At 52.1% G+C, this 26,698-nt stretch overlaps 2 protein-coding genes and 2 long non-coding RNA genes across 5 annotated transcripts in view; 2 read left to right on the top strand and 2 right to left on the bottom strand.

Moving 5' to 3' along the window:
* The first annotated feature begins 645 nt into the window (after positions 1 to 645).
* Positions 646 to 2,718, top strand: LOC122384595. Of its 2 annotated transcripts, none has more exons than XR_006257069.1 (3): positions 646 to 673; positions 1,925 to 2,250; positions 2,652 to 2,718. It is a non-coding gene; the product is annotated as an uncharacterized LOC122384595 (long non-coding RNA). The 2 variants fall into 2 exon arrangements; XR_006257068.1 differs by lacking the exon at positions 646 to 673 and adding an exon at positions 1,114 to 1,202.
* A 55-nt stretch (positions 2,719 to 2,773) lies between these two features.
* On the top strand, positions 2,774 to 5,410 carry LOC122384561 (verprolin-like). The gene is made up of 6 exons (XM_043372101.1): positions 2,774 to 2,790; positions 3,134 to 3,137; positions 3,379 to 3,532; positions 3,802 to 3,934; positions 4,117 to 4,601; positions 5,013 to 5,410. The coding sequence occupies exons 1-6, from the start codon at positions 2,774 to 2,776 to the stop codon at positions 5,354 to 5,356; spliced, it is 1,137 nt and encodes a 378-aa protein (XP_043228036.1). The 3' UTR covers positions 5,357 to 5,410.
* Positions 5,411 to 5,795: 385 nt separating this feature from the next.
* LOC122384596 lies at positions 5,796 to 6,615 on the bottom strand. Its single transcript, XR_006257070.1, has 2 exons — positions 6,460 to 6,615; positions 5,796 to 6,381 (listed from the first exon to the last, which is right to left on the bottom strand). It is a non-coding gene; the product is annotated as an uncharacterized LOC122384596 (long non-coding RNA).
* A 3,038-nt stretch (positions 6,616 to 9,653) lies between these two features.
* The window catches only part of LOC122384541 (sarcoplasmic calcium-binding protein-like), a 53,307-nt gene continuing 36,262 nt past the window's right edge, over positions 9,654 to 26,698 (bottom strand). The window contains exons 4-5 of the mRNA XM_043372074.1: positions 11,461 to 11,550; positions 9,654 to 11,124 (exon numbers count right to left, since the gene is read on the bottom strand). Of these exons, the coding sequence (XP_043228009.1) occupies positions 10,927 to 11,124; positions 11,461 to 11,550 (288 nt within the window). The 3' untranslated portion in view covers positions 9,654 to 10,926. The remainder of the gene's footprint in view (positions 11,125 to 11,460; positions 11,551 to 26,698) is intronic.

Genomic DNA, 26,698 nt, shown 5'->3' on the forward strand with positions numbered 1-26,698 from the left:
GTGGTCGGCAGGTCATTCGGGGTCGTGCCCCCTTTTTGGGCGCCAGGCAGGGCCATTGCCCCCACCTACCAGACCCCATTGCTGACACAACTATGTTTACTGAAATTCCATACCGTCCTGGAACTCTTTGGGTATTTGTGCATTTCCAATGCATCAAATTTAAAACATGACACTTCCTCCACAAAACATTTAATGCCTATATCCCAGTAGCGGCGGAACACCTTCAATTAAGGGGGAGGGGGCAGCACTGCCGACTTTTGGTCCCATTCTTTCCATGCAACGCCCATAGGGCTAATGTTAAAATGCAAAATCAAAGGGTGCACGGTGCCCCGGTGCCCTCCCCGTTCCGCCGCCTATGCTATATCCCAGTTAAAGGGACTATCCCACCTTCGAAAAAATCCCGTTTAGGATTCGGAAATGTTACTTAGGGCACTGTGACGAATTCTGCAAGTTTTTACGCGTTTTCATTGTATACTTTTTGAAATATTGCGACTTTTATATTTCATCGTGACGTCATTTAGATCGGATCTGTGACGTAATGAAGGATTTACTTCATGCCAATGAAGGGGGAAATTTGGCAGCAAATATATTTGCTTTCAAATATGACGCGGCTCATACCATAACAAAAGTGTCTCTGATTGGGCATTTTGTAGTTGGTGGTATGATAGTCAATGTAAGTGTGTTTGACTTCCTGCATATAAAATTCAAATACTAACATCACAATTCACATAGGAAAGGAACATATTTTCACCATAACTTTTAAAAAATTTGTGTCAATTTTGAATACATTTTAAGTGAACAAGTGTGAAATTTGAATGAAAATAATCAACATTCCTGACCTAACCTTACCTACTTTCCTAAAAAGTTTGTAATACCCTTAATACCAACCTAAAACCCCCATGCCAGATGTCTACAACATACAAACCTTTCAACCAGCCTACTACAGTACCTAACACCTCACAACCTATTCCATTCTGAACCTATTGATTGGGATTTTGTATACTTTTATACTCATTGCATCCTAGCTTGCTATTATAGCAAACATGCAGGTATTTAAAGAAATGTTTTGTTTTTCCTTCTTAGCTGTTGAAATTTCTTGAATACCAACACAACACAAACACCATGCGCACATGACAGAGGTCTCCATCACTGCGGAGGGAAGATCGCAATGCTGCTTGCAGGCTGTTGACAGAAAGTGATCAGTATGTTATGACCCTATGCATAATGCTACAATTATTTCTTTTGTATACAGGGAGTTGGTCAGAGATTGAACATGTCTCAGCATCATATATTTGAATGCTGATAATTATGTATACGAGCATTGACCAATCAATTGAAACTAGAAAAGTAGATAAGTGCTTAACAAAATGGATTGGTGAAGATTAGATTACCTATATAAAGCATGCAATGTTGACTTCATAACATACTGCATAAAAATGTAGTCTGTTCCATATTATGTTTGCGCCTATGGTCAAAGCTGCTTCTTCAATTTGCTTCTTCGTTCAATCTAGGGATGTAGCCAAGGGAGTGGCCACGGCTGTCATGGTCTACCCCAAAGGCGAGAAATTAAATAAAATAAAATAAAGATAAATAAAAACAGCTGTACCATACCCCCAAAAATAGTAGGCCAAATCCGAGTTTTCCTTTTTGGAGGGGGTACGACACTAGGCCGCGACCTGTGGCCCCTCCCTCAGTCAAATCTTGGCTATGGCTCAATAATTTGAGTATATGCTTTATGTCTATGACTATTCTATACAGGAGCTATGCAATCCTGTTTTCTTTCTAGGTTCATGCTGTTCTGAGGTGAAACATTTTCCTGGCATGGTGGCACTTTGTCAGTGTGGGGTGAGGTAGGCATCCACTGTGATGTGGCTGACCCTGTCGGCTCCCACTCCCCCTCTGACCCGGCCATGCGACCCGCCAGGTTGTCGTGTTCCGCCAGCTGCTGCGCCGGCGTTGGCAGCGCACAGCCGCTACCAGCTGACACGCCGACCGGTGCGCGGCGCGCGTGCGCCGGGCGCCGACGGCCGTCGTCTGGCAGCAACAGCGCTGCCAGTGACTCGCGCTGCTGCTGCAGAAACTGGACAAGGATCGTAGAATCCTGGCGTGTTTTTGTAACGTCCATTAGAGTGATTTAGACGCAGCGTGTAGAAAGGACTCGTTTATTGACGTGTGACTTTCTGACAGCTCAGTCACCTGTTGACGGCGGCGCACAGCGTCACCTACCCGCCCTACAGCCGGCCCAGCAGGGTGAGTAGTGAGTACCAATACCCGCCCTGCAGCCGGCCCAGCAGGGTGAGTAGTGTGTACTGAGTAGCGCTCAGAGTTAGCTTGAAGTTGTTTAACATGATGCACTGTTCTTCATGAGTCGTCCCCATCGCTGCTTGTGACTTGCAAGTTCCTTCTTTTTCGGCAGTGCGTCCCAATTATATCAGCGATTTTCACCTCTGAGAAGTGTAGTTGCCGTACTAGTGAAAAAGCGTATATCTTTGAAATAAACATTCCGTTTCATCTGCCCACTATCACTAACGCCCCTCTGCCCTCTCCTGCAGCGGACGGGGAGACCCACCTGACCGCTCCTTCCCCCTGTTTTGCTGCAGGCGGGGAGGCCCGCCCTGACCTTCTCCTCTACCCTCTGCCCTCTCCCGCAGCGGACGGAGAGGCCCGCCCGGGCCCAGTGCCGCACGGAGAGGCGGCGGCGCTGGAGGCCAACACCCGGCTCGCGGCCTGTAGCTGACGGTGCTGGAGCCGCGAGTCACCGTGGTGGCTGGCCATGGAGACTTGGAAAAGGTGGGTCTCCGCGCAGCGGAGGAAGGGGCGGCGGCTGACAGTGGTGGCCGCCAACGGGGAGCTGGGAGGCGTGGGTCCGTGCATAGCGGGGATGTTCGAAAAGGCAGCATCAGCTTCATTGTTTGAAGAGCTGCTGCAGTTAGGCGTTGAGATATGATCGCAGACTTGCAAGGAGATGGGCTCCTGAGATGCGTGCTTTTTTGCTCCGATGATCCGGCTGATCGCTGTTGATCTATGAAGTCGCATCACCCGCGCGCGGTCACCAGGCCGAGGTATATACGTCTACAGCAGCTGTGTTATTTGTCTGTCCCGGTTGTATCACCCAGTCTTCCCCCGTCCCCAGGCCGGTGAGGTGCGTCTCCCAGTATTGCTGGGGCCGTATTCACGTCGATCATTTCGTAAGACTTTTCTTAAGTTTGACCTACTTCTTAAGTAAACTTTTTTATTCACGTGAACTCCGTCGATAAAAACTCATGAAGTGTTGACGTGAATACCAAATTATACTTACGAAAGAAAATCGACTTACGAAGTCGACGTGAATACGGCCCCTGGTGTATTGTTTATCTGTCCCGGTTCCCCCGTCCTCAGGCCGGTGAGGTGCGTCTCCAGCTGCGCTGTCAGACGATCCAGTGGAACGAGCAGCAGCCCATGTACCCGTCCCGGCTGTGCCGGTGTGTCTCCCAGCTTGAGCGGCGCCGGCCGACCGCTGCGCTGCTCTACAACTGCCACGTCCACACACGATGCACGGTCAGTCATTATACCGAGTAATGCTAATTATAACCGCGGGTGTTTTGTTAGAATGGCCCTGAGAGTGTGCCGTTGTTGTGTGATTATTGTTGAGTGCGTTTTCTAGTTGTGAAGTACACTGTGGTAGGCTCGACATAACTACTCATTAGAAGTGGCGGGAACACTGCTCCAATGCCCTATTGTCGATTGGAAATGAATAACTACGGCCGCGGCTCCTGACTGTATCCCTTTTCCCCGTGCGCCCTACAGGTGACGGCTGACCAGGCGGTGCTGGTCTCGGCCGCGACCGACGACGACCGACGGCCGACGCGCCGGCTCCCGGCGGCGAGCGGGCGGTACGGGCGCTGCTGCAGCTGCCGACAGCTGCCGCCGCCGCGGACAGCTGCCCGCTGCTGGTGGTCGTCTCTGAGCCGGCCCTGCTCTGCTGGCAGCCGGCACTGCTGCTCTGGCTGTCCCTGGCCACTCAGCTGGCCAGCAGCTGAGTGGCCCGGCGCCGCCGCCACTGCCCCAGCCGCCGCCGCCGCCGCCGCCGCCAGCGGAGGGCCGGGCGTCTAGTCGCTCCGGCCGCCGCTCGCCGGCCGTGGATGTGCCCCGGCCGCACGGACACTCAGGTACCTCGCGATCGGCACGGAGCCACACCACGGAGAGGAACCTACCTGCAGTGTCACCCAACACCCCCGCTGCGGCGGCCGTCTCCCCCACTCCGCCGGCGCCGCCCGCCGCTCCGACTTTGGCCTGGCTGCCGGCCCTGGAGCGTCTGGAGGTGTGCCTTCAGATCAGCGCGGTCACCGTCACCGTTCCGGCCGGTCCAGAGAGCGGCGGCGGGGCGGCCGGGGACGCGGAGCGGACGGCGGACCCGCTCCCCGCCGCGGCCGGCCACCACCCGGCGCCGGTACCGGGCCGGGTCCGCAGCAGTAGCGACTCGGGCCACCGGTACTGCCTGCACGGACAGCTGGTCTCTGTGCTGCCGTCAGTCCGACTGGACAGCGCTGCGCTCAAATCGGCCGCCCTGCCGACAGTGCCGGAGGTGCCCGTCCGACTCACCAGACCTTCAGCGGCCGCAGGTCAGTCGCGGCCGCCGCACGGCCAGCTCATACCGGCCGCTGAGGAGGGCTTTTCCATAAAACTCTCAGTGCTAGTGATTTTGGCATTGGCATGGGGGCGGGTATTAGTACTCACTACTCACCCTGCTGGGGCCGGCTGAAGGGCGGGTAGGTCACGCTGTGCGCCGCCGTCAACAGGTGACTGAGCCGGTGTACCGATCCAGGACCTCAATTATGATTATAAGTAAAACGGGATGTAGGGATGAAGTCAGCTTGTGCTCAAGACTGACGTCATGAAAATCGACACGTGAATATAGCGGGCATGTTTGCTCCCTGCCCTGCTGCCGTGCGGGCGTTCGAATCTCTCCCAGTTTGTCGGCCCGTGTGTCTGTCTATCCCGTCCCCCGCGTGACGCCGCTCTGTCTGTTCCAGCCGGCTCCCAGCTGCGCTCGCCGAGCCAGACGCAGCAGGTGATGTCGCCGTCGGTCGTGGTGCGCGACTGTGCGCCCATCCCGCGTCCAACACCTCCCCCCCCCCACAACGCGCGCTGTAGCGCCTGCCGAGCGCCGGCTGCTGCCGGGCCCGCCGTCGTAGTTTTATGGCCTTGCGCCGTCACTCGCCAGCTGGTGGTGGCGACCCGTGATCGCTCGCGTACGTTCGCCGGCGCGCCCATTGCAGAGAAGGGGTTCGCGCATGCCCATTGTAGAGGGGCGCGCCCCTTGCGGAGGCGGTACGCGCTACGCTGTAGACACTACTGCTTGTACCTGGTTGGGTAGCTCCTTTGCACATTGTTTGTTCATGGATGTAAATACAAGTTACATGACTGATGAGTGTAATGCTTACATTTTTGAACTAAGAAATGCCACAGGGCAGGTTACCTCGGTGAGTTTCTGATATCAACATACTGAACATAAGAGCAGAATAATTATCCATAGAGTGTTAAGGATTTTAGTCACCGAATTCACCTGTCAGTAATTGCATATGGTGGCACCATGAGCATTGAGCATGAGTACCTTGCCTTGTCCGATCCCTTTCACAACTAGCAAGTAGAATCTGGGAAAAGGCAGGGAACTTACAAAGCATGCGCATATGTAGATAACTGATGATTGTCTCTGTTCAAGCACGATCTGAGTCTGCAGCCTGTTCTGTTCCACATGAGTTACCGGGACAGCATCACACATGAATTTCTGCATGCTTTAAACAGAAATGCCTTAATTTCCTTAAAATATATTCATTTTTCACACAAAGACAACAAAAATGTACATGTAGGTGGGTACTGTGGCAAGAAATTGCATACAAATGTATTTTGCCATGTAGGTACCCTTCTTTTACAGCACAAGCATCAATCATAATTAAGAGCACCAAGACGTTCTTTGCGACTTGCGAGCCCAGCCGTGTCAGACCAGCTGATGCAGGGGCTCTGTCACAGGGGGCACAAGGCCCAGTGGTTATGTCACAGCACAATGTTGTATAACCTGCTATTCAAGAACACTTAAATCTTGAAAAACCTGTAGCTCTCTTTTGTCGCCTCACTTTTCGCACTCTTGACAAATCAGTCGGATCAAGACTGAAACTTGAAGAGGATAAGCTCTTTTGTGGGATGTACTTGCAGTTTCAATTCAATGACATAAATTACTCGAAATAACCATTGAAATTGTACTGTACCATGACGAATCTACCATTGAAAGAAAATTGTATCATATTCATGACCCTGCTATAAAAACTGAAACAAGCTCCAATTGCATATGATAAATTTGGCGATGTTTATAAATCTTGCTGCCTTAAAAAAGCAAATCTTCAACTTGTTTCCATTTCAGGAAATGGAAACAAATTGAAAAAATAAAACAAACGGTAAATTTATCCAAACCCAAGTCCAAACCCAATTATTATCGCCGAGGCCGCCGCTGGGTGCCGCCGGGGCGCCGAGTCAGCCAACGCCAGCTTATTCGTAAATCAAGTGATACTCTACTCGAATGCGTAAGAGGCGTTCAAAGGGCAAATGACGTCATCAGAATGCCGTTAATGGTTAAGAGATTGGGCCTTGTACAAGGCCCATTTTCAAATGAAGGGAACGAATTTCTTCAACACCACGAGGCCGCGGGGGTTGCAACCTAGATAGATAGTGGTTTCTGAACCTCGCCGAAAACTTGGCTATCTCAACTCAAACTTAATGTAAAGGTGGGATAGTCCCTTTAACCATTGTACGTATAGGGGCGGCGGGTGGTTTTTCGTTAAAAACTCACGTAAAAGGCATTGGATCACGACCAAATTGTACCCTCGAGCCCATCATTTTTTTTTTTTTCACCAGCCCGGAAAATGACCTGAGACCAGTTTTACCAACAGAAAAATAACCGCCTGCCGGAATTTTTGCCTCAAGACCGCTTCACATTCGGAGCGTAAACGCGATGGGCTCGTAAGCGGATAGGGCTTTACCGTTTACGCTCCATATGTGAAACGATCTTTAGGCAAAAATTCCGGCAGGCGGCTATTTTTCTGTTGGTAAAACTGGCCTCTGGACCCATAATGACCGTTGGCTTATGAGCTTTTTATGGAGATCATCTTGAGCCATAAAATCTCACTTCAAGAAGTTATAGCGGGTCCCGATTTTCTCGACACTTATCATTGCCCTCTTGAATGAGACGGAATGACCAAGGACCTTAAAAATGGGCAGCAGCGGCTTCCTATGGTCACGGGTAGCACGCTCGTCTTTTTTATGCACAGCTCCATATCAGAGTCCGAGAGGCCGCGGGGGTCCGATCGACTCCTCCCCCTTACGTTAGCGGCTGTTGAAACGCCAACAGACGGGCGACGGTTAAAAGTTGCAGCTGCTTTTGAACGACTGTACGGAGGGGTGAGATGGTGAGGCGAGCAGGTACATACGTGAAAGTTGGTATCTAATCAATAGTGTGCTGTGCCTTTGGCCTGGGCTAATCCAAGGCCCGGCTAATCTTTGAACCCTGGGATGCAACAGTCACGATGGCTCCATCACTGGAGCTACAAACTCTAAAAAGATAGGCTTTCTCAGAATCCCTCATTACCCCCACCGAAAGGGCTCCATTACCGCCAAAGGGGGCATGCCCCACCATTTGCCGACCCCTGCACTAGATTAACAGAAGAGAGGATCTTTCCCCAGAACCCTGCCAGTTCCGAGAAACATCGGTGAGGCGTTTTACCTCGGCGGGGCGACTTGCCCCGGTCTACCCTACGTGTGGACAAAAGTACGTCACGGACAAAAGTACGTATAGCAAATGTACGAAGGGTATTAAGTACGTACCCCACCCTTGGGTTAAGTTGATCAATGTGTAATACCTTTCTGATTCTTTATTTAATGAGCATTTGTTACAAGGCATAGCAAAATTTATTGATGAGTAAATGGGCGAAATGGACAAAGCTATATTATTTGGTATATGAATTTATCATGAGTTCCCTGCAGTATGGCAACAGAGCAGCAATAAAGAAAAAGTGGCCCAACTTACACGACTATACCCTACTTCTAACATACGTACTTTATACACTACGTACTTTGGCATACGAACCGTACGTACTTTTGGCATACGTACTTTTTACACTACGTACTTTTGCATACGAACTTTTGCGTACGAACATTTGCGTACGTACTTTTGGCATACGTACTTTATACACTACGTACTTTTGCATACGTACTTTTGCGTACGAACACTTGCGTACGTACTTTTGGCATAGGTACTTTATACACTACGTACTTTTGCATACGAACTTTTGCGTACGAGCATTTGCGTACGTACTTTTAGCATACGTACATTTTACACTACGTACTTTTGCATACGTACTTTTGCGTACGAACATTTGCGTACGTACTTTTGGCATACCTACGTACTTTATGCACTACGTACTTTTTCATACGTACTTTTGCGTACGAACATTTGCGTACGTACTTTTGACATACGTACTCTATACACTACGTACTTTTGCATACGTACTTTTGCGTACGAACATTTGCGTACGTACTTTTGGCATACGAACTTTATCGCCTACGTATATTTGCGTACGAACATTTGCATACGTACTTTTGTCCTACGTACTTTAGCGATACGTACTTTAGTCCTAAAATCATTCCTTACCGGCATTGCTTTTCTAATACTTTTTTCTATTGTTGTCGACAAATTTCAGGCTTTGCTGTAATCGTTTTGCAGTATTAACATTGAGGCTCATTGCGTTCGTGTTTTGTTTTGTGTCCATGTGATCACCGATTGACAGCAAGGGCTAGTATTTTATTTTTAAGTAGTGAATTTAAGAGGTCTTAGTTGTGAGTCTTGAGTACTACTCATTCAAATGGATGTGCTCAAATAAATGCTGGTGGTGAACGAGTTGCGAACTAAACTGCCGGTGAAACGAGTAGTCTTCTTATGCCTGCCAAGTATCTTGCAAGAGATTCAGTGTAATAATGTCCTGCAGCCTGACACCAAACATCACTCAGTTCTCTGAGCACTGAGCTGTCTGCCCAGTACCGCCACTGAGTTGGTTGGACCACGTTCCACAGACATCACCCGTCCTCCCCTCCTGAGCTGGAGTGGAGATCAGACACGACTTCCAGGACCCAGGTATCCTGTGTACGGAGCGGATAGTGGACGAGTCACCACAGCAGCGCCACCTGCAACCACCCTTGGGAGCAGGCAACTCGTCTGTCCACTGCAGGCGGTGTGGTTCGTCACCGTCCAACCCCAGCCATTCACCTCCATTCGCTGTTACCAGTTTCAGTTCCTACAGGCGCTCCGTCCAGGCCTCTGCCACGTCCCAATCGATCCAGCATGACCGTCCGTGCGTTCAGCCCCAGTCCGTCTTCTCCCCCGTCCAGTTTCAGTTTCCCCGAGTTGACAAGCTGAAGTCCTCCCCGCATCAGTGCACAGTTCACAGCTCCACTCTACCCTCCATCACACCCCTTCTTCCCTCAGTGTCAGTTCGCATTCCGATCGGCTCAGTCCTGGTCATACAGCGCCCGGTTCCCGGTCACACCGCTCGACCGGACCGCACTGGTATTCCTCAGCCCTCACTCGATGAATGATTCAACATGTTTCTCAGTTGCAAACAAGCCAATAAAGTCATCACATATGTATTATCATCCCACTACGCACAGTAGTATTCACAGCAGAGTCCAGTATTCATTACACTATGTACAAAATATGATTAACACAGCGACCACTCCACCAACCGCGGTGCTAAAACAGATTCGGTTAGTATGGTCCTAAAGGGCGGACAAGCCAGCGCCTTTGGCCGAGAGAAAGATAAACAGATCCTTCCATTGAATTTACCGTTATGATAATAATTCCCTGGTAATATGCAAAGGTAAACAAATAGGTAGTAGCCAAATTGCGTTGGAAGCCCCACAAACTTTAAGCAGAGCCGTCTCAAGCAGCCTGAAACCGACCCAGAACCTTCAACACCCATAGAATATCAAATAAATACAATGATTCAGTCCAGGTGGTTAAAACGGAAAACGGGCCCATGCCGGCATAAATCTGTCCACTTGACAGACACCGAGGAGAAGAGCGAAAAAAACAGCAGCTCTACGCCTGGGATGTGTTCAGTGGTCCATGATTTACTTATCAAACAGAGTTGTGTCACAGTACGAGGCTACAGCACCTGCCCAGAGGCTACATGATCACAGCGCGGGGCCGCGGCTCCGCTCGCCATTCCGTCCCGTCTGATGGTGACGGCGGCCCGCGGCCCCTACCAGTCAGTCCACAGATAGGTGTACAGAAACCGATACACAGCCTGGCGGCTCGGCTGACCGCAGCTCTACACAGCAGAGCTGCGGCAGCCGCGACTCTCTCTCCCTCTCCCTCCCTCTCTCCCGCAGGACAGACGGCTCACTGGTCAGTCGCGGCACCGCCCTCACAGCTGTGTGAGCTCTCCAGATCCTGACACGGCGGCACAGCCGAGTCCTGCCGTCACCTCCCGCGGGTCGCCTCTCTCCAGCCCTCGGCCGCCAGTTCTGTCCCTGACTGTATTACATATCGTCGTGCGGCGTCCTGTCGTGAGACTGTGTGGTCCTCGCTCCTTATCCTCACCACAGCCTGTCTGACGGAATCTGTGGGATTCTCCCCACAGTCGCCGAACAGTCCAGAGTTCCAGACACCGACACGCAACAGACTGGCGCCACAAATACAGCTCTCAGAGCCAAGCCAGGCCTGCTCGTTCGTCCGTACTTCAATTGGTCCTTTCAGCATCTCGCTGTTGGTGCGTCGGCCCTCCAGGACTTCACTAGAAACTCCTTCCAGAGCCTGGAGCTACCTCCTCCGCAGGGCCATCTCATTAACAGACGGACAGGTCAGCCAGTTACGACCAGACCCGGACACACCCCCACCATTCAGCCAGAGACCACCTGTTGCGGGTCGATGGTCCGCACGGTCTCCGGCAGCTCGTCCACGAGCACGCCGAAAAAGTCCTTCCCGATCGAGTTCTCGTCCTCAGAGTAGAGGAAGTCGATGGCGACGTTGACGAACTCGTCGATGCTCAGGAAACCGTCGTTGTTCTGGTCGATGGCTTGGAACGACCGCTCTGCCATCTGTCGGTGGGCAGGAGAAACACCGATTAACACACACCAGTCTGAGACACGGGACAAACGAGGCATACGGTACTCTGTGGTACCGTAAACCTGAGCTGGTATCACTACATACAGGACTGAATTAATACTTGTGCATATGTGATCGAAACTGGAAAGCTTTGGTAAAGCACACAGACGATACGGTCACTAAAGTTATGTCAAAACCGTAGAACAATCATTCATTGTAATGAAAAGGGCCGCAGAATATAGCCCGATGTGGCCGATCTAGGCTAGCGTCTTAGTCTTTCTGGTGACAGGGCAAAGTAAATCGAAATCGTTAATATCCCGTAAGCGCACCTCGTCTGAGAGTCCGTAGGCCCTGAAGAAGGTCTTGTACTCGCGGGGCGAGATGATGCGGTTTCCGTTGGTGTCAATCATCTCGAAAATCTGAAACAAGCAGAGACGAGCCGTTAATCCTGGAGACCGGCGATTAATTTATCAATGGGGAAGTTGGGCAGGCACAGACAATGCAGCGCTAAAATGTATTGCGATCTTGCTAATACAGAGCGAGCTGGCACCTTTTTGATGAACGCTACATAAACAAATATGACAACGGTTGCATGTTTATAGATTGTCCTACATAAGCAAGCAATGCATTATGGCAACTGAATGGCGTTGTGATTTCTCGATTATGTTCAGTTATGTATGTAGAAGCCTTGATGGGAGTGTAGTTTGCCATTTCCGCTAATCGCTGTCCTTGAGACACAATTGGTCAAAACGGCTCAAAGCTTCCGCCTCAGACTGTCTGGGCCATAGCAGGTCGGCTGACGCAACGCACGCTCGGGCAGCCCAATACAAACGCATATGAAACAAACTGGCCGGGGAAGCAGCAGTGTGTTCCTTGGTTAGTTTCGTGAGAAAAGCTGATGAACAACACCAGCCAAGTAAGGCACGCTCGCAATTGGTAGCTTTGTGTCAACAATCACCTTCTATCTAACACCAATTATCGAGGAAGTGGTTAAAAGGTCACCATATCGACTCGTGTCGTGGGGAAACTCAGAATTGAGAAACCACCGAACCGGTGGAGAAACGTCTTCCCCAGCGTTGAAAACATGCAATCACCATAACATAAAGCATATGAAACGGGCCCTGCGAGTTACGACACAGCAGGGGCAACCGTAATTGCAATAGGGGAGGCGGGAAACTGAAATATCCTTCTCTTGCGTCCGCCGCAACCGGCAGAAGGGGAATGAGTCCCGAGTGCACAGAACCTGGACATTGCCTGGGTCGGGTGATCGAGTTTGTTTGTTTGTTTGTTTTGTTGGGTTAGGCCCTTTCGGTCAATTGTGACCATTTCAGAGCCGGAAGGATGATAGGATATAGGGGCAGACATTGGTCTGGGCAGGCACCCTAGTGAGTCGCCGGGGCTGAGCCCGTCCGAAGACAGGCCACCCAGCCCCAAGGCACTCACTGCACCCGGCTACGGGGTGCGCTCCCTCGGGAGCAGCGGTGCCGCTCCAAGGGAGCAGCCCGCATGAGATAAAGTTGCCTGTCCAGCCCGGAGGAGGGTTGCAGCGTGGAGGAGAAGGATTTCAGTATCCTGAGGATAGAAGCACGGAACGGTGGGTGATCGAGTCATGTGATCCGTACTGATCGAGTGATGGGAGGTGCTGTTAAGTGTAAAACCTAAAAAATGCATCAGAGAAGCACTAAACCTCTCCGTCCCTGCCGTATAAGATTCTGCCTAGACACAAAGAGCCTCGCCTTCTTACACACAAAAACACCAACCCATGGGATCCGTTCACCTTTCACAGCCACACGAAAAAGGTGGTCCGGCACCAGTACGATGGTCCAGCCCAGCACCGATGTGAAAGCGAGGCTTAGCATAACTCGGACTCGTAGGTGAGGCCAATGACCGGCACATTCGCTCATAAAACATAGCTCGGGTCATATGACTCGGGTCATAATACCCGGGTCCTGCGTGGGTTTGGGTCAACCACTGCTGTTCTGAGCTGACCTGTGATGGGTCGGGTCGCGCTTTCTTAGCACGATAGACTCGTCCTCTAACGCTCAGGAAGTCATGGAACTTACTACTGAAGCAAGTTCGCTGCATACTACATATTTACTGTCCCTCGTAAGCACAACACTCCCATTCGAACTTCGAGTGGCACGGCACGGCAGAGCACGACTCGCCAGTCACCAACAGACGACCGCTCTAATGACCGTTTGACGTAATTGGCCGGCCATTAAAATATCTGTCGGCGCCACTGACGCCAATGGTGACGGAGAGCAGCGGCTGTACTGACGTCTTATATAAACTGTCACAGAGATAAACAGCGGAGGGGCAAAATGACCGTCAAAAGCCTGCACGACAGAGCAGATGTAGCCTGAAACGGCAGATGCACGGGCAGAACCTGGGTGTGCTTTTTCGGGATGGCAGGGCTTGCAGGACATCGGAACAGGTGTTCAACGTAACAACCAGTCCGGTGGGAACGCGCAGAGTACGCGATAAGCGTCCTAAGCATGTGACCTGACCCGAGCCACAATAACGGACACTTGCACATCGTCATAATGATGTGCTTCGCTACGCCTGGTATCCTGGTAAAATAATCAGAACATCATTCAGCAGCGGCCGTGTCCTACCCACGCGTTGGTGCGTGCCGTTCGTACACGGAGGGTGAACGGATCTCTGCGCAGATCTGAGTGTGAGCAGACATTTTCAACACCAGGCAGCGTCAAGAAAATTAATGAGGGAGATAAGGGAATGTATGCAATGACGTTTGTTTCCACTCAGCACGGCCTTTGACAGCACCGGAAAGTGAAATCTACTAGAAGTCACATCTAGGCCATGTTTCATCATAAAGTTCCGAGTTCGGTATCAGAACAGTTCTTTGGAATAGCAGCCAAACAAAAACAACAATCCGCCTAGTCGATACGACGCCGCCTAGGCGGTCCCTTTTCCTCCCATGACTTGCAACAAGTCTCCGAAGGAAATGTGGCCGTCTAAATCACCGGAACTGATTTATGCCATTGCAGGCAGATAAGTTCCGACGGTGCGTGCAGATACATACCACAGCTGATGCAACATGACCTCCATGTGATGTGGTCGTGGACCGTCCAGGAGTTGACCCGCCCGATCGACTCGGTCCGATCCGAACCCTGCCTTATCCGTTCGGACTGATAATCCCCGTCGTATCCATCAGTCGATCACCTCCAGCGTTTTTTTTTTTTAGCTAAAACGCGGATAATGGTCGAAATTATGTACATGCAGAAACTGAGGGAATGGACCGATGGCAGGCCAGTTTGGACGAGTTACGGTCCACGAAAGGCGGCATATTCTTTGTGAACCAGCCATTTCATCCCAGGAATTAGTCACAACAAAACCCAAACAAACAAGCGTGCAACGCTGCCGGCTGCCGCGACAGTTTTCCTGCAAACTGGGCCATTGACGGAAAATCGATTCGATCAAATACCACCCCAGCCTTCAACAGACCATTGTGTACAACGACCGGGCAGCGTGACATTTCACCACGCCACCAAAGCGTCGCACCACCCACCCTGCTCGCCACGGTCCCACAAAACACAGCTGCGTCAAACCGTCCTGCCCGTCCACTCCTTGCATCATTCAGTCGGAGTAGGCCGCGCAGGCTACCTACCAAACAGTACCCACTACGGAAAAACACCTCGCCGTCCGCAGCGGCGACGGTCCTGCACCGACCGATCCCGACAACATCGGCGTGCGATCTACACCGGCGGGGGGGGGGGGGGAGAGACACACAGACGCACTACGGGCTGATGCAACCGACACGCACAGCGAGAGAACCAGTCACCAGAGCCAGACGCAAGGAGAAGAGGACTCCGCCGTTAACAGGCGGTCATCCGTCACACAGGCGTGAACGGTGTGACGGGCTGCAGCCGAGCACACGCCCGTGCCCGCCCGGAGCGACACTGTCCCATTATGCCGACCCTGGCCTCGTTAAACCGCCGCCCGGCAGCTACAGCAGGCTGCAGTATGCGCCAGCGACGGTAGCGAGGGACTACGTCCAAACCCGGAGTTATGGGTGCAAAGTGCGCACGACCGGTAGCCAAGGCTATGTTTGACAGACAGGCGACATGCCACAAATCCAGAAACGATTTGACATCTCAATCGCGATGTGATTGAGCTAAAAATGCCGGGAACTGCCAAACGCCAGTACCGGCAGCGGTCTATCATTCAGGGATCAAGGCACGCGTGCAATGAATAGCTTCAGTCCGCGGCAATGGCCGTGAGGATAATTAAAGCTCCACGTGGGACGGACAGGCTTCAGACAGTCAGAGCAGGAACTCCTTGTTCCATTGACTCTGGTGTCTGCCGGATCACAACCCAGCCCGCAACGGTCCTTCTATACTTTAACACTTTTTTAGCCCGGGGTAATGGATGGTTTACAATGTGCAAAATAACTACGAACGGCAGCTCAAGCTGAATGGTTCAACTACTTCCGACCTAAACATCAACAACAGCAGCGACCTCAACATCTGACACGCCTCCACAGCAGCACCATTCCCCACAGAGCGGATAGCACCAGTTCGGTGCTACACCAGGTGGGACGACAACACAGTCGAGCGACCAGTGATACAATCACAGGTGCAGGACAGGCCACCGCAGCAGCAGCCCGTAACGCCGGCCTTTGCTGGGAGCTCGCGAGATCCGGTGTGGCGAGCAGCGAGGGGAACGGACGGATGGAATCCGTCCAATCCGTCCCGACTGGGCGAGGTAGAATATGAAGGTGGGCGATGACGGGTATGAAATTGGGAAAGGTTAAGCTTGCCACAGTGGTGTTAATCTGAGAAAGGTTAGGAACGAATTGCAGAAATACGGCGCTGTGTTACGGCCCTTATTCAATATTCACACTCGCTAAATCTCGTTTCAGGCTGATGAGTCGCAAGACCGCTGTTAGTTCACTGCTAAGACACGTGTATCGGACCGTGTTGAAAACCACACTCTGGTTGACAGTTGATATACCCGGACAGACGTAACATATGAACCTGTCATCTGGTTTACGAAAGCCAGTCAATCCACGACAACCAGCGCGAACTTGGACCCTGTGCCCTCGTCATCGCTGAGTTTCAAACGGAAATGTCAAACACCCGTGACTCAGACCAGTGAACGAAGCACTACGTACGGCGCCGTGACCTGTGCCGTTGTGAAATGATGTAACCGTGCTTTAGGCACAGCGACTGCGCGATAATAAAATGTCGGGCACCGAAGAAAAAAAAAGTGAGTGGGCCCTCGAAGGCTATCCACCACGTCGAGCTCATCTGAAGTGATCCAAAACGATTTTCGAGCCCGAGCCAATGAGTGCTTCCTGGCTAAAATATTTGTGTCACCTTTCAAATTCAGCACTGGGGTCGGCCGCCAGGAGCTCAATAAAAATCACTCCCCCTCTTTCCTACCCACCGGCGTCGGCACTGATCGTCACGACCTGTCGGCTGTCCTCAGCTGTGACTATCGACACACCTGTGGCTGGTGTCAGAGCTCTGACGGTCCGTGCCGACCGTAGCAGCCGGGCCGACGAGCGAACCGAGCCGCCCGCCACAGAGAACAGAGACCAGACGCAGCATACCAGGGCGGCGCGGGGTAGGGAACTGGCCCGTACCGACCCGACCCAAACAACACCCCGCTGCAGCGCGTGGATTGGTGGTCGCTGCCAAACACAACAATGTCTGTCGAGTGCGCTGCGGGGGTCGATAACTTCTCCGTACAGCTGTGTGTCAATCTTCGAGCGTCAGAGCAAGCGAGTTGCTAGGCGGCAGTCCTAACGCAGGGTGTTGATACAGCACGGTTCGTAATGCATGCGGCGCAGTGATGGGTCAGTAAAATGTACCGCGAAGACACTGGGTGTTTACAGCATGGTTACTGGTTAGCGGTCATTAGCAGAGTTCTTACTTGTGTTTTGAAATGGACCAAACAGGCCGTTGCCAGTTGGCGCCTTGAGAACCAACGCCAGACAGAAAAACACATCAAAACAAACATGTCACTGCTAGACTTTCCGGTAAACGCAGTCCCAGCTCCGTTAAACATAGATAAAAAAAATATTGTGAAGGAAGCGGCCGCCTGAAAAGGAAGACAATCGGGGAAAATGTCCCTCCTCAGAAGGTGCCCATAAAAACATGTCAATAATGAATGAGTGAATAAAGGGTGATAATTAATCATCATCTCACCCGTTCAATTCAGTAGCGGCGTTTGAGAAATGGACATCTTCCAATAATCCAGCTGTGATTTAATCATAAACTTGCACGTCAGTGAGTTGGCTGCTAATTTTACGGCGGTGTTAATTCTCAGCTAGGCGGATCGTTATCTCATCGGCCTTCGCTGGCTGCAGCACGGTAGCAGTTTGACGGAGAGATAACAGACACGCCTTCCGCTAACGGGAAGGGTCCCAACTCAACGTGGAGACTCATGTCCTGTCCGAAATAATCAGAATAAGGACGATATTGTCAGGGGCTCCGCCACGGTTTTGGGATTGGGGGGGTCCCACCCAAAACACAAAACCTCGCTGGTGGATCCAGGGTGGGCATTTTGGGCGAATAACCCCCCCCCCCCCCTCTCCCTGCAGCTCCCGAAATCGAAGAAAAATTGCCGTTTTTCTATAGTTCAAAGAAATCTTAGCAATTTTATCGGGATAATTTTGCTTTAAACCGAAAAACCAAGGCTCAGTTTGCACAAGGAATCAAAACCCGATAAGCGGAGCCTATTAACACCGACATGGAGGCTTCTCAAATAACGATTTTGAGGAATGGAGGCCGCTTGTTGCGCGCTCAAGGGTGGTGTTAGCCATCATACAGCGCATTAGCGTATGGTGCTCGAAAGACCGGCTTAGCCCCCCCCCCCCTCCCAACACTATCGGGTGACCTCACATGGAAAGAGGATTCTCAGATCGATTTGAAGCTCTTTTGTCCCCGAGGCCATTATTATACTAAAATGGTATTATAATGACACTCTCGTACATAAAGGTCGGCAAGTGTTGAGCACTTCGTGTGTCACAACATTTCTAGATCTTAAATTCCAATCCTTAGCTTTGCGACTGTCAACACATTCTAAATTATTCAACACTTCTTTGAATGAATTAGTCATTCTTACGCGAAAACAAGCTTATAGGTATTCGGAATATTGGGGGGTACTGTACCCCCCAGGTAAATTATTGAGGGGGTCCGGACCCCCGCGTACCCCCCTGTGGCGGAGCCCCTGGATATTGTAGCTCCCGAAGCGCAATTATTGGACGCACTCTATATGACGTTTCAAGCAGGAATATGCAATCGAGCATGATAGTCGATAGAGGTAAGTGAAACATTAGAGCCTGTCTACTGGTGTCACCAATTATGAAACACGATGTTTGTAGTGCTTTGTAAAAACCGATCATCTCAAGGAGATAAAACCTGGATAAACAAAATGATGCAATATTTAAACGATTTATAAAAGCCGCAGGTGATGCATACGAGTGGCCACTTGTCGGTCCCTTTGAGATCAATCATCCGCTAGTATTGACGACGACTCGGCTATCTGGGGTGCCGCTGAACTAGGTCAATGTCACACTCACACGGTGCAGTTCTCCTTCTGCGGAGCCGTCCCATTGCCGGCCGCACGTGTCAGCAGCCCGCCAGGCTCCCAGATGCATCAGCTTTGCACAATGAACCGTTCTTGGTTCGGCGCCGTTTACGAACTATCTAATATGCAGCGAGCGCGCCGCTGCCGCCTTTATTGTATGTATCTAGGACCGCACATAGTGTGAGACGTGCAGGACGAACGAACAGAGGCCTCGCTTCGGTCCGGTACCGGCAACTATCCGGCGGTGCAGCGAGCTATCCCCAGCTGCTTTTCCATCGTGGTCCAAAAAGTAATATTCCCAGAGCGATGTCTACTTAGTTGGGTTTGTTTGGTAATAACACAGCAAAACAGTTACAACACCAGAAACCCAGGTACAGTTTCGGCCCTAGCGGTGCTAAAAACGACACAGTCCGTCGTAGAACCATGCAGTGAGATCCATATTTCATTGCAGAGGACGGCGACTCGGTTGATGGAGCCGGCGACAGGGAAGGAGAGCACGAATGACGGCAGGTCGACAGGCAGATACTCTCACCACGCCGGGTTTGTCCGATCAGTTGTTCAAAAACAATGCGCCATAGAAGGTTGGCATGTGGTCGCAGCGATAACACCTTGTGGTCGCGAGCTGACCAAATGACACAGGTTATTCGTAAACCTCCACATCAGCAGTCACTGGCGCAATAAGAGGAGCCGCCGGCCGCCGAAACCCTCTAGTCAGTCGATCTACGACGCCACAACTCGGCAGCCCGGGATGGCCGTGACGCCAGAAGCAGGCGGTCAGGTGACGGTGTCAGGTCACGATGCACCTGCCGTGGCGCAGTGACCCCGCCCAGGGACGAGGTCACGTTACTCTCAGCGCCGCGCGGAGCTGCGTCCCAGCGCGCCGGCGGCTGGCTGCAGTGTTCACGTGAGTTACCTCGGACAGCGCCGCCATTAAAATGCAAACAGCGCCCGCGCCATGTAAATTGACTGACACCAAGGTAGCGGTGTGCGTCACGACTCGACTGGTGGTGGGGGACACTATACATAGAACCCTTCCGGGGCTTTGATACGGGCTCACCCAGCCCCACCCGGCGCGGTGGTCTGCTTCCGGTCTTATTATTAGGTGTAATAATACCATTTTAGAGCCAGAAGGATGATGAAATTAGGGGACGGGACTTGAAGGGACAATGATGTCTGCGACCACTCTGGTGCGCCGCCAGTACTGAGCCCGCCACAAAGGACAGGCCACCCAGGTCAGCACAGGTCCACACAGTCCGGTTGTCGGCCGCACACACGACCCCCCCCCCCCCCCATTCCCCTGTCGCCAGTCTGCAGCACGACGTCCGCCGGTCAACCCAGCCGCGCCCAATTCTGGCCAGCGAGGGTCACGGCCGGGCAGGCCGCGTCGCTCGGTGCCCGGATACGGCTGTGTTGGCGTATGGTGACCGTGGCGACCCCGGCCGGGCTGGGCTCACCGCCGAACGCAGTGCAGGGCTGACGCAGCAGGCTCGCCACCGAACGCAGTGGGCCCGACGCAGAGGTCGAACGCACAGTGAGCGGTACAGTGGTGGTGGCAGGATTTGTTACTGCACAGCGGATGTGCCCAGTTGAGTCCGAAACTAGCTGTGCTAGTGTACTACTGTGCAACTGTGCTCTGTGCTTCGTGCGGTGATTGCTGAAGGGTTGCAGCCAAGTCCCAGTCGAGTCCGTTCAAATCGACCCTCGTCTGAGGTCATGTCGCACCAAACGCAGGAAAAGAAGTAGTCAATCCTACGCTCTACACAGTGACTACAAGGAGTTCTCGCTTCTCCAGACCATAAGCGATCCAAGAAAACCGTGTCCCCCTTGAACTCGCCGTGAGCCGCAGCCATGCCTGCCGAGGAGACCGAGACCCAGATGAAGAACTCCATCAACCAGAAGCTGATCGAGGCTGGGGAGAAGGAGCGGCTGAAGACGCTGCTCAAGGAGCGGCTGGCAGACAGCGACTGGCACGACCGACTCAAGGACCAGTGCCGCCAGGTGATCAGGGAGAAGGGAGCCGAGAACATCACCGTGGACGACCTGGTGACAGAGATCACACCCCGGGGACGGGCGCTGGTCCCGGACTCGGTCAAAAAGGAGCTGCTCCAGAAGATAAAGGCGTTCCTCGCCGAACAGGCTAACCTGTGAGGGTATGAAGGCTCGTTAACAGTCAACACTGAGTGTGTTTCATTTGTAACTTTCATTACACTGCTCAAGTAGCTTTCCCGTGCTATGAAGGATATGTTTTATCAAGTTCGCTGCATTATAGCTGCTCGGTGACTGAAGTCACACTAGTATTGGAGCAGATGTAATTAGTAATTACTGTCTGCTTTATGAAGCACCACACCAATGACTGCGCTTACAGGAAGTGAGAAGCCTGTGCCCGCCAGCCGCCGGCTGCGGACGCACCCAAGGCCACTGTTTTCTGTCCCCAGCACTGGGCCCCAGTGGAATCTAGTCACCAGTGGCAGTCGAACTCACCCGATATCAACCAGGCAGGTCGGGCCGTCGCGACCCTACGGATGCGAGCGAAGCGTCCGCCGTCGTCCGGGCGCTTTGTCAACGGCCGACAGACATGAAAGGTCGTGCCAGATCGGTATCGGCCCGCCGGCCAGGCGCCGGGCCCGCCCTACCGAGGCAGTGGGCCGACGGCCATCGGCGCCGCTTACATTGACGTCACAGACCCAAAGGCGGAACACGCCACCTGCATAAGCTGCAGGTTCGGGTACCGTCTGCTGAATATATTGTCTTAAATTAATAGTGTTTTCATTCGAACCAGACACATCACATAATTTGTGTACATAGATTTACCGACTACACGCGAATACTTTTACTTGACCCGGCAATAGATAAAATATATCAATGTTCTGGAATGTCATGATTGGCTCGAACGTTTCTCCTACAAAACTTGTCATGCTCGGCAACCGAGGCCTTAGATCAGATCTTGCAACAGCGAAGCACCAGTAAATCCTACTGCAATGCTGGTTTATGTTTAGTTACATAAGTACTAATTACTGTTTATATAGTATGAGTTTATCCAACCACATGCCATGCCAGACGCCATTTCGGCCATTACTTCCCTACAGAGGCCCTATAGAGGTGTCAGTGACCACGATCGCAGCTACCGCAGTCCGAGGCTACAAGAGCGCAACAGGACGGTCAATAGGATACCATATTAGTCGGGCTCAAACATATCCACCACTATCCCACACCTCAACGACCGACACTCAGCCAGCAGTCGTTCCGATCAGCCGGTAGGCAGAGTAGAGACCTCCCAGTGACCTCGGGTCGAGTACCGCCAGTGACCTGCAACTCGCCTCTGAGAGAGCAGCGACGGCGGTCGGTAGATGGCCTCTCGGCGGGCCCTCTCGGCGGGCGGCGCACCGCCGCGCCGGGCCGGGCGATCGCTCAGCCGCTGAGCCTGCCGCCCAGTAAGGTCACAGACGACGGGGGCGGGGGCGGGGGCGGGGGCGGGGGTTAGACCGACTGACACGGCTGCACCGCACCGGCTTCTGCAGGCTGTAGCCAAGCCATCTGGCAGCCGGCGGCCGTTTACACCATCGCGCAGGACAACTTGCCGTGACCTGAGTCATGAACAACAACACTTCGAAGGTTGCAGGTGAAATGCTGGGGCTGACGGGCCACGCCATACCAGCGGAGAGACGGGTGCGGTCGTGCGGTCGAGCGTTCGAGGTCATCTGGTCCTCAGTCATCCTTCGGACAGCTCGACGAAGCGTCCTGATCAGGTCCGCCCGAGCACCAGGTTTTTATCGGCGCTCTCGATGAGCTCAGTCATGCGGACGAGGTTCAAATGACGATCCCATCTCGGGAGCTCGCCCCAGGGTAAAACAAAGCCAGGTGAAGCGAAAACAGGAGAGGCCAGACGAGGGAGGTTAGCGATTCGAGGTCAACATCGCGCTACGGAGACGGATGACTCGGAGACAACACCCGGATACCATCACTCCTGAGTCAGGTAACCCGTTCTCCCGCCGCTGGTCGGCCATTCTGCAGGGACAGACGGCCATCAGTTACCGGCTTCCAGCCCGGCTGCCGCAGACAGGCTCGGTGCCGGCACCAGGAGCCGGTGGAGGGGTCTCTAAGATCTGCCTGTCGCTCCCACCACCGCCGTCTTGAGCCGTGCTCACCACTCTCACCTGAGCAGTGAGCTCTGAGCAGTGAGCAGTGAGCACGCCTTTGGCTGGGTAGCACCGTGCCGGGGCAGCCCACAGAGCGCTGGTATGCGGGCCAAGCCCCCCAAATTGCATGACATCTGATCGGGAGTCAGATAGACGACAGAGGCGGCGCCAGGAACCGACACTCCCAGACTTGTATATCTTCAACATCGGAGGGAGCTGAACAACTCCCACCGCGACTGCAGCAAGTTACATAACTGCAGCATACTGTGGCTGATAACGAGCTCCATTTGGCATGTCCTGCACTACATTTGGTAGGCGCCGTCACCAAACGCGGTCGATGTTCGACTGCAGACGGTTCAGTTCGGACCATGTCGATCAGCCGCGCCTGTGCAGTGGTTTGGGTACAGCGCACCGCTCGCCCGGCACGGCAGCGGCAGGTCCTGATCGCTGCCGAGATTCGAGTTTTTGACTGCAGTGTTATGAAACTTTCATGACAGCCCAGCCACGCATGATTTCTATCAGACATGACAGCTGCAGACACAGTTAGTTCATTAGTAGTTGCTTAGTAACCGCCAGCCAGGGTGACCACAAAAAGTTATTTCCACGACAAAACATAAAACATTATTCATGATACGCGATTTGAAACCGTTACAAACCTTACTGTCAAATGTTTAGTTCACAACGATCGGGGGCCGAGCCTGCCCCACCGCAGACACACAGTTCAGAGCCGGCTAGACCACAGAGATGGAGCCAGACTGTCGGCCGGCTAGACCACAGAGATGGAGCCAGGCTATCGTCCTGCATCAAAACTTCTGCACATATCGCCGCAGCCTATTACCAGCAACAAGACGATTGTAATATGTTTAATATTCAACAAGCGGTTTGCAAAGGATGTTGTAACTATCGAATCAGATGTTTGCCAACAATTTACAACCGTGTTAAGAGTTTGTTAATTTAACTCATCTCATGTTCATGGATCGTTCTATTCAATAAAGGCCGCATCAAAAGTCATGGATATTTCATGAGACGGACGTGAGTGGGGCGCAGATGTCTTTCAGGAGGCGGACTGGCGCTGGAGTTTGGGACTGAAGCAGCACAGGACACCCCACATCGCCCGCTCTGCTGGGACACGGAGTATAGGCCAGGGTGTGTCGTGACCGTCAGTCTGATGGTATCGGTCATGCACTGCGCCGTGCAGCGACCGACTGGTGCAGCTGCACGGCTTTGGTGCTGTGCTGGCACCCACGCTCGGCGTCCGCGGTTCGCCCATTGCCCAGTAAACGATGGGAGCTGATAGGCCAGACGTATGTTGCTTGTGACACAGCCAGACTGCTGGCGCGGCAGAGGTGGCGGTGCTGGAGAGATACAGCACCAGTGTTGGAATTCTCATTTTCAGTCCTGGTCCCGGAGAATAAAATCTGGCCGGAGAATAGCAGCCCCAAAATTGGATATGCGGCCGTGACACTGGCGGATTCGGGGAGGGGGGGGGTGCATTCGAACCATTTTCCCCTCCCGCAGTATCCGAAATTAACGAAATTTCCCTGTTTTCCTCTCAAGAAAAAATTCATGTGAAATTGTGAAAGCAAACGGCAGACCCCTCTTGGCACGAGCCGGCAGAGGTCATAAAAACTTTATAACCTACTGTCAGTATGATTTCGACAGGAAATGTGTTGTTTAGTGTTTACATATAGAACACATCTTCCCTTGTTGAGCTCTGAAGCTCGACGTTTCTTTAACTTTGAACTTGAGTTGCTTATTAACCAGCTGACTGGCCTTCCGACAGGGACCTACAAATGGGCGTCTCCTAGTCCTGCCTCGCCTGATCTTCCCGGCTGTTCCTGATCCAGAGCCCTCAGGCTCACCCAGCTGACGTCGACCACCAGAAGACGCCTGTGATCCTGTTTGTGCATTCCCATGTCAATCCATATTTATTGGAACGCGTTAAAATGAAACATCTTTTTCTGATACATTGTGTGTAGAAGTTCGTTACAGTGCAGCGCAGCGAATGCAAATTAACTTAAATCGTTTTTGTTTTTATTGGAAGGACGGCCATGCAAAGATAAGTGTTTTGATTTGTTAATGGCAATCTCTTTCGGCTTCAAAATGTCATTACGGAGCTGTGGGATGATGACATGATAGGGTGGAGCGGAGCCATTGGACCGTACGTACCATCGATGGTGCGCCACAGCGGCAGAGACCGTCAAGAGGACGAAAGTGGCTACGGTGAGCCGTATCAGGAAAGGCCTTTCAGGTGGGACGGGAGTTCCCGTTTGGACAGCCCACTCTATCGCTCATATAGGGCCATCCCGAAGAGGATTTAGATCGGTCGAGATCTTGTCCTCGCCACCGCGACGGTTATCTGGTGGGGGTTGAGTACCAGCCCGGAATAGATTGTGAGCGAGGGTGCGAATGGGTTGGTCTGAGGATGGAAAGGATAATTTCAAAAATAATTTGAAGCTGTACTCATAAAAATGCGAGAACCTCACCGTTGCCAACGAGACTGTTCACTTACTATCCCTAGCGAGTGAATATGCATGTACAGGTCACCGCTAAAGTAATGTGGGGTTCTACTGTGATCGAACAAAACATAGCGCCATTCCTTGACGGTAAGATATATCGTCAAAAGCGAGGATCGCACAGCTTCGTATTTCAGATTGACAACTTTCTCTAATGTGTCACCATTCTACCTGCCACAACATGCTCGTTATCATCGAAAAACTGAAATATCGAACCCCTTGGAGCACCCCGGAGTCATGTTTCTGTGACCGCCACTGAACACAGAGTTGTAAACCTACGCGCGTGCGTACTACGCAATAGTAAGGAGTCATTGCTGGACCCTCCAGTAGAGAGTAGCCCTGCCATTGATGATCCGGACACCAGCATCGGCCGATAGGAGCTGCGCTCTGACAGGCGAGAAGGGGGAGGGTCTGAGGTGGGGAGGGGTTGAGCGCGGGGCTACTGGCCGGTGCAGTGGGAGGGGTGGGTGGAGGTAGGGTGACAGGGACACCAGCCTCAGGGCAACAGTGAGCTTTGACCCGAGGCGTGCGAGAGCGATGCCCGATGCCATTTTGTGAAGCAGCCAGCGTGTCACGGATTCACGTGGGAGCTTTGACTAAACTAACTATCAAGGCTACAGTTTTGAAGATAAAAAACAGCATTTGAGAGAAGATGTTCGTAATGAGCAGTTGAATATCAGATTTACCATTTATTTTATTAAAAATATTTGAATGAATTGATGTTTTGCATAACAATAGCTGATCAGAATACGTTAAATTTTAACCACCTGTATAGTCTAATTCTGTAAAATATTTGTGCATTGGCTTCGGTTGTCCGCCGAACTTTTTTGTTCATTGAAGGCCTCATCGACATGACCTGTATTAGGTACAAGATTTACGCTGTAGCAAAATCCTACGCTAGCTGTATGAGTAGAAATGCTGTATGACAAAGGCACGGGCGCCCGACAACTGGGTCGAGGCAGGTGGAGGCCGGCCAGAGGTCATGCTCGTATCAATCACCCTTGACCCCGTCCACCGCCCCCGGCGGATACTCAACAGTGCGCTCATTGGCTCATTGGTTTGTCTCAGTGAGCGCCAATCACAGTCAGTTCAGTGTGCGTGCTGCGTGTGAGATCACAGCGAAGCACGATACTGCCATAACCCATACTTGGAAGAGGCCTTCTGGACGGCGTTGCCAGTTAATGGGGTGGGGGGAGCAATTCGACATACAAATAAGTTTCTAAAATAAAATGATCAGTGGATGAATAGCATAACAATTCTTTCAACGTTCACTCGTTTTCATAAAAAAGTCGAAGAGAAGAAATAACGTTGAAGCATATGACTATTAAGCGAGCCAATACTTTTTTAAATTTATATTT

Source organism: Amphibalanus amphitrite, unplaced genomic scaffold, assembly GCF_019059575.1.
Source record: "Amphibalanus amphitrite isolate SeventyFive unplaced genomic scaffold, NRLGWU_Aamphi_draft 000193F_arrow, whole genome shotgun sequence".
NCBI lineage: Eukaryota > Metazoa > Arthropoda > Thecostraca > Balanomorpha > Balanidae > Amphibalanus > Amphibalanus amphitrite.

Bases quoted from the DNA above. Each gene is read 5' to 3' on its own strand.
- LOC122384561 (XM_043372101.1), top strand. The intron at 3,533-3,801 runs GCACGGTCAGTC...ACGGCTGACCAG, and splicing joins CTGCCACGTCCACACACGAT to GCGGTGCTGGTCTCGGCCGC. The intron at 4,602-5,012 runs GTCAGTCGCGGC...TGTCTGTTCCAG, and splicing joins CAGACCTTCAGCGGCCGCAG to CCGGCTCCCAGCTGCGCTCG.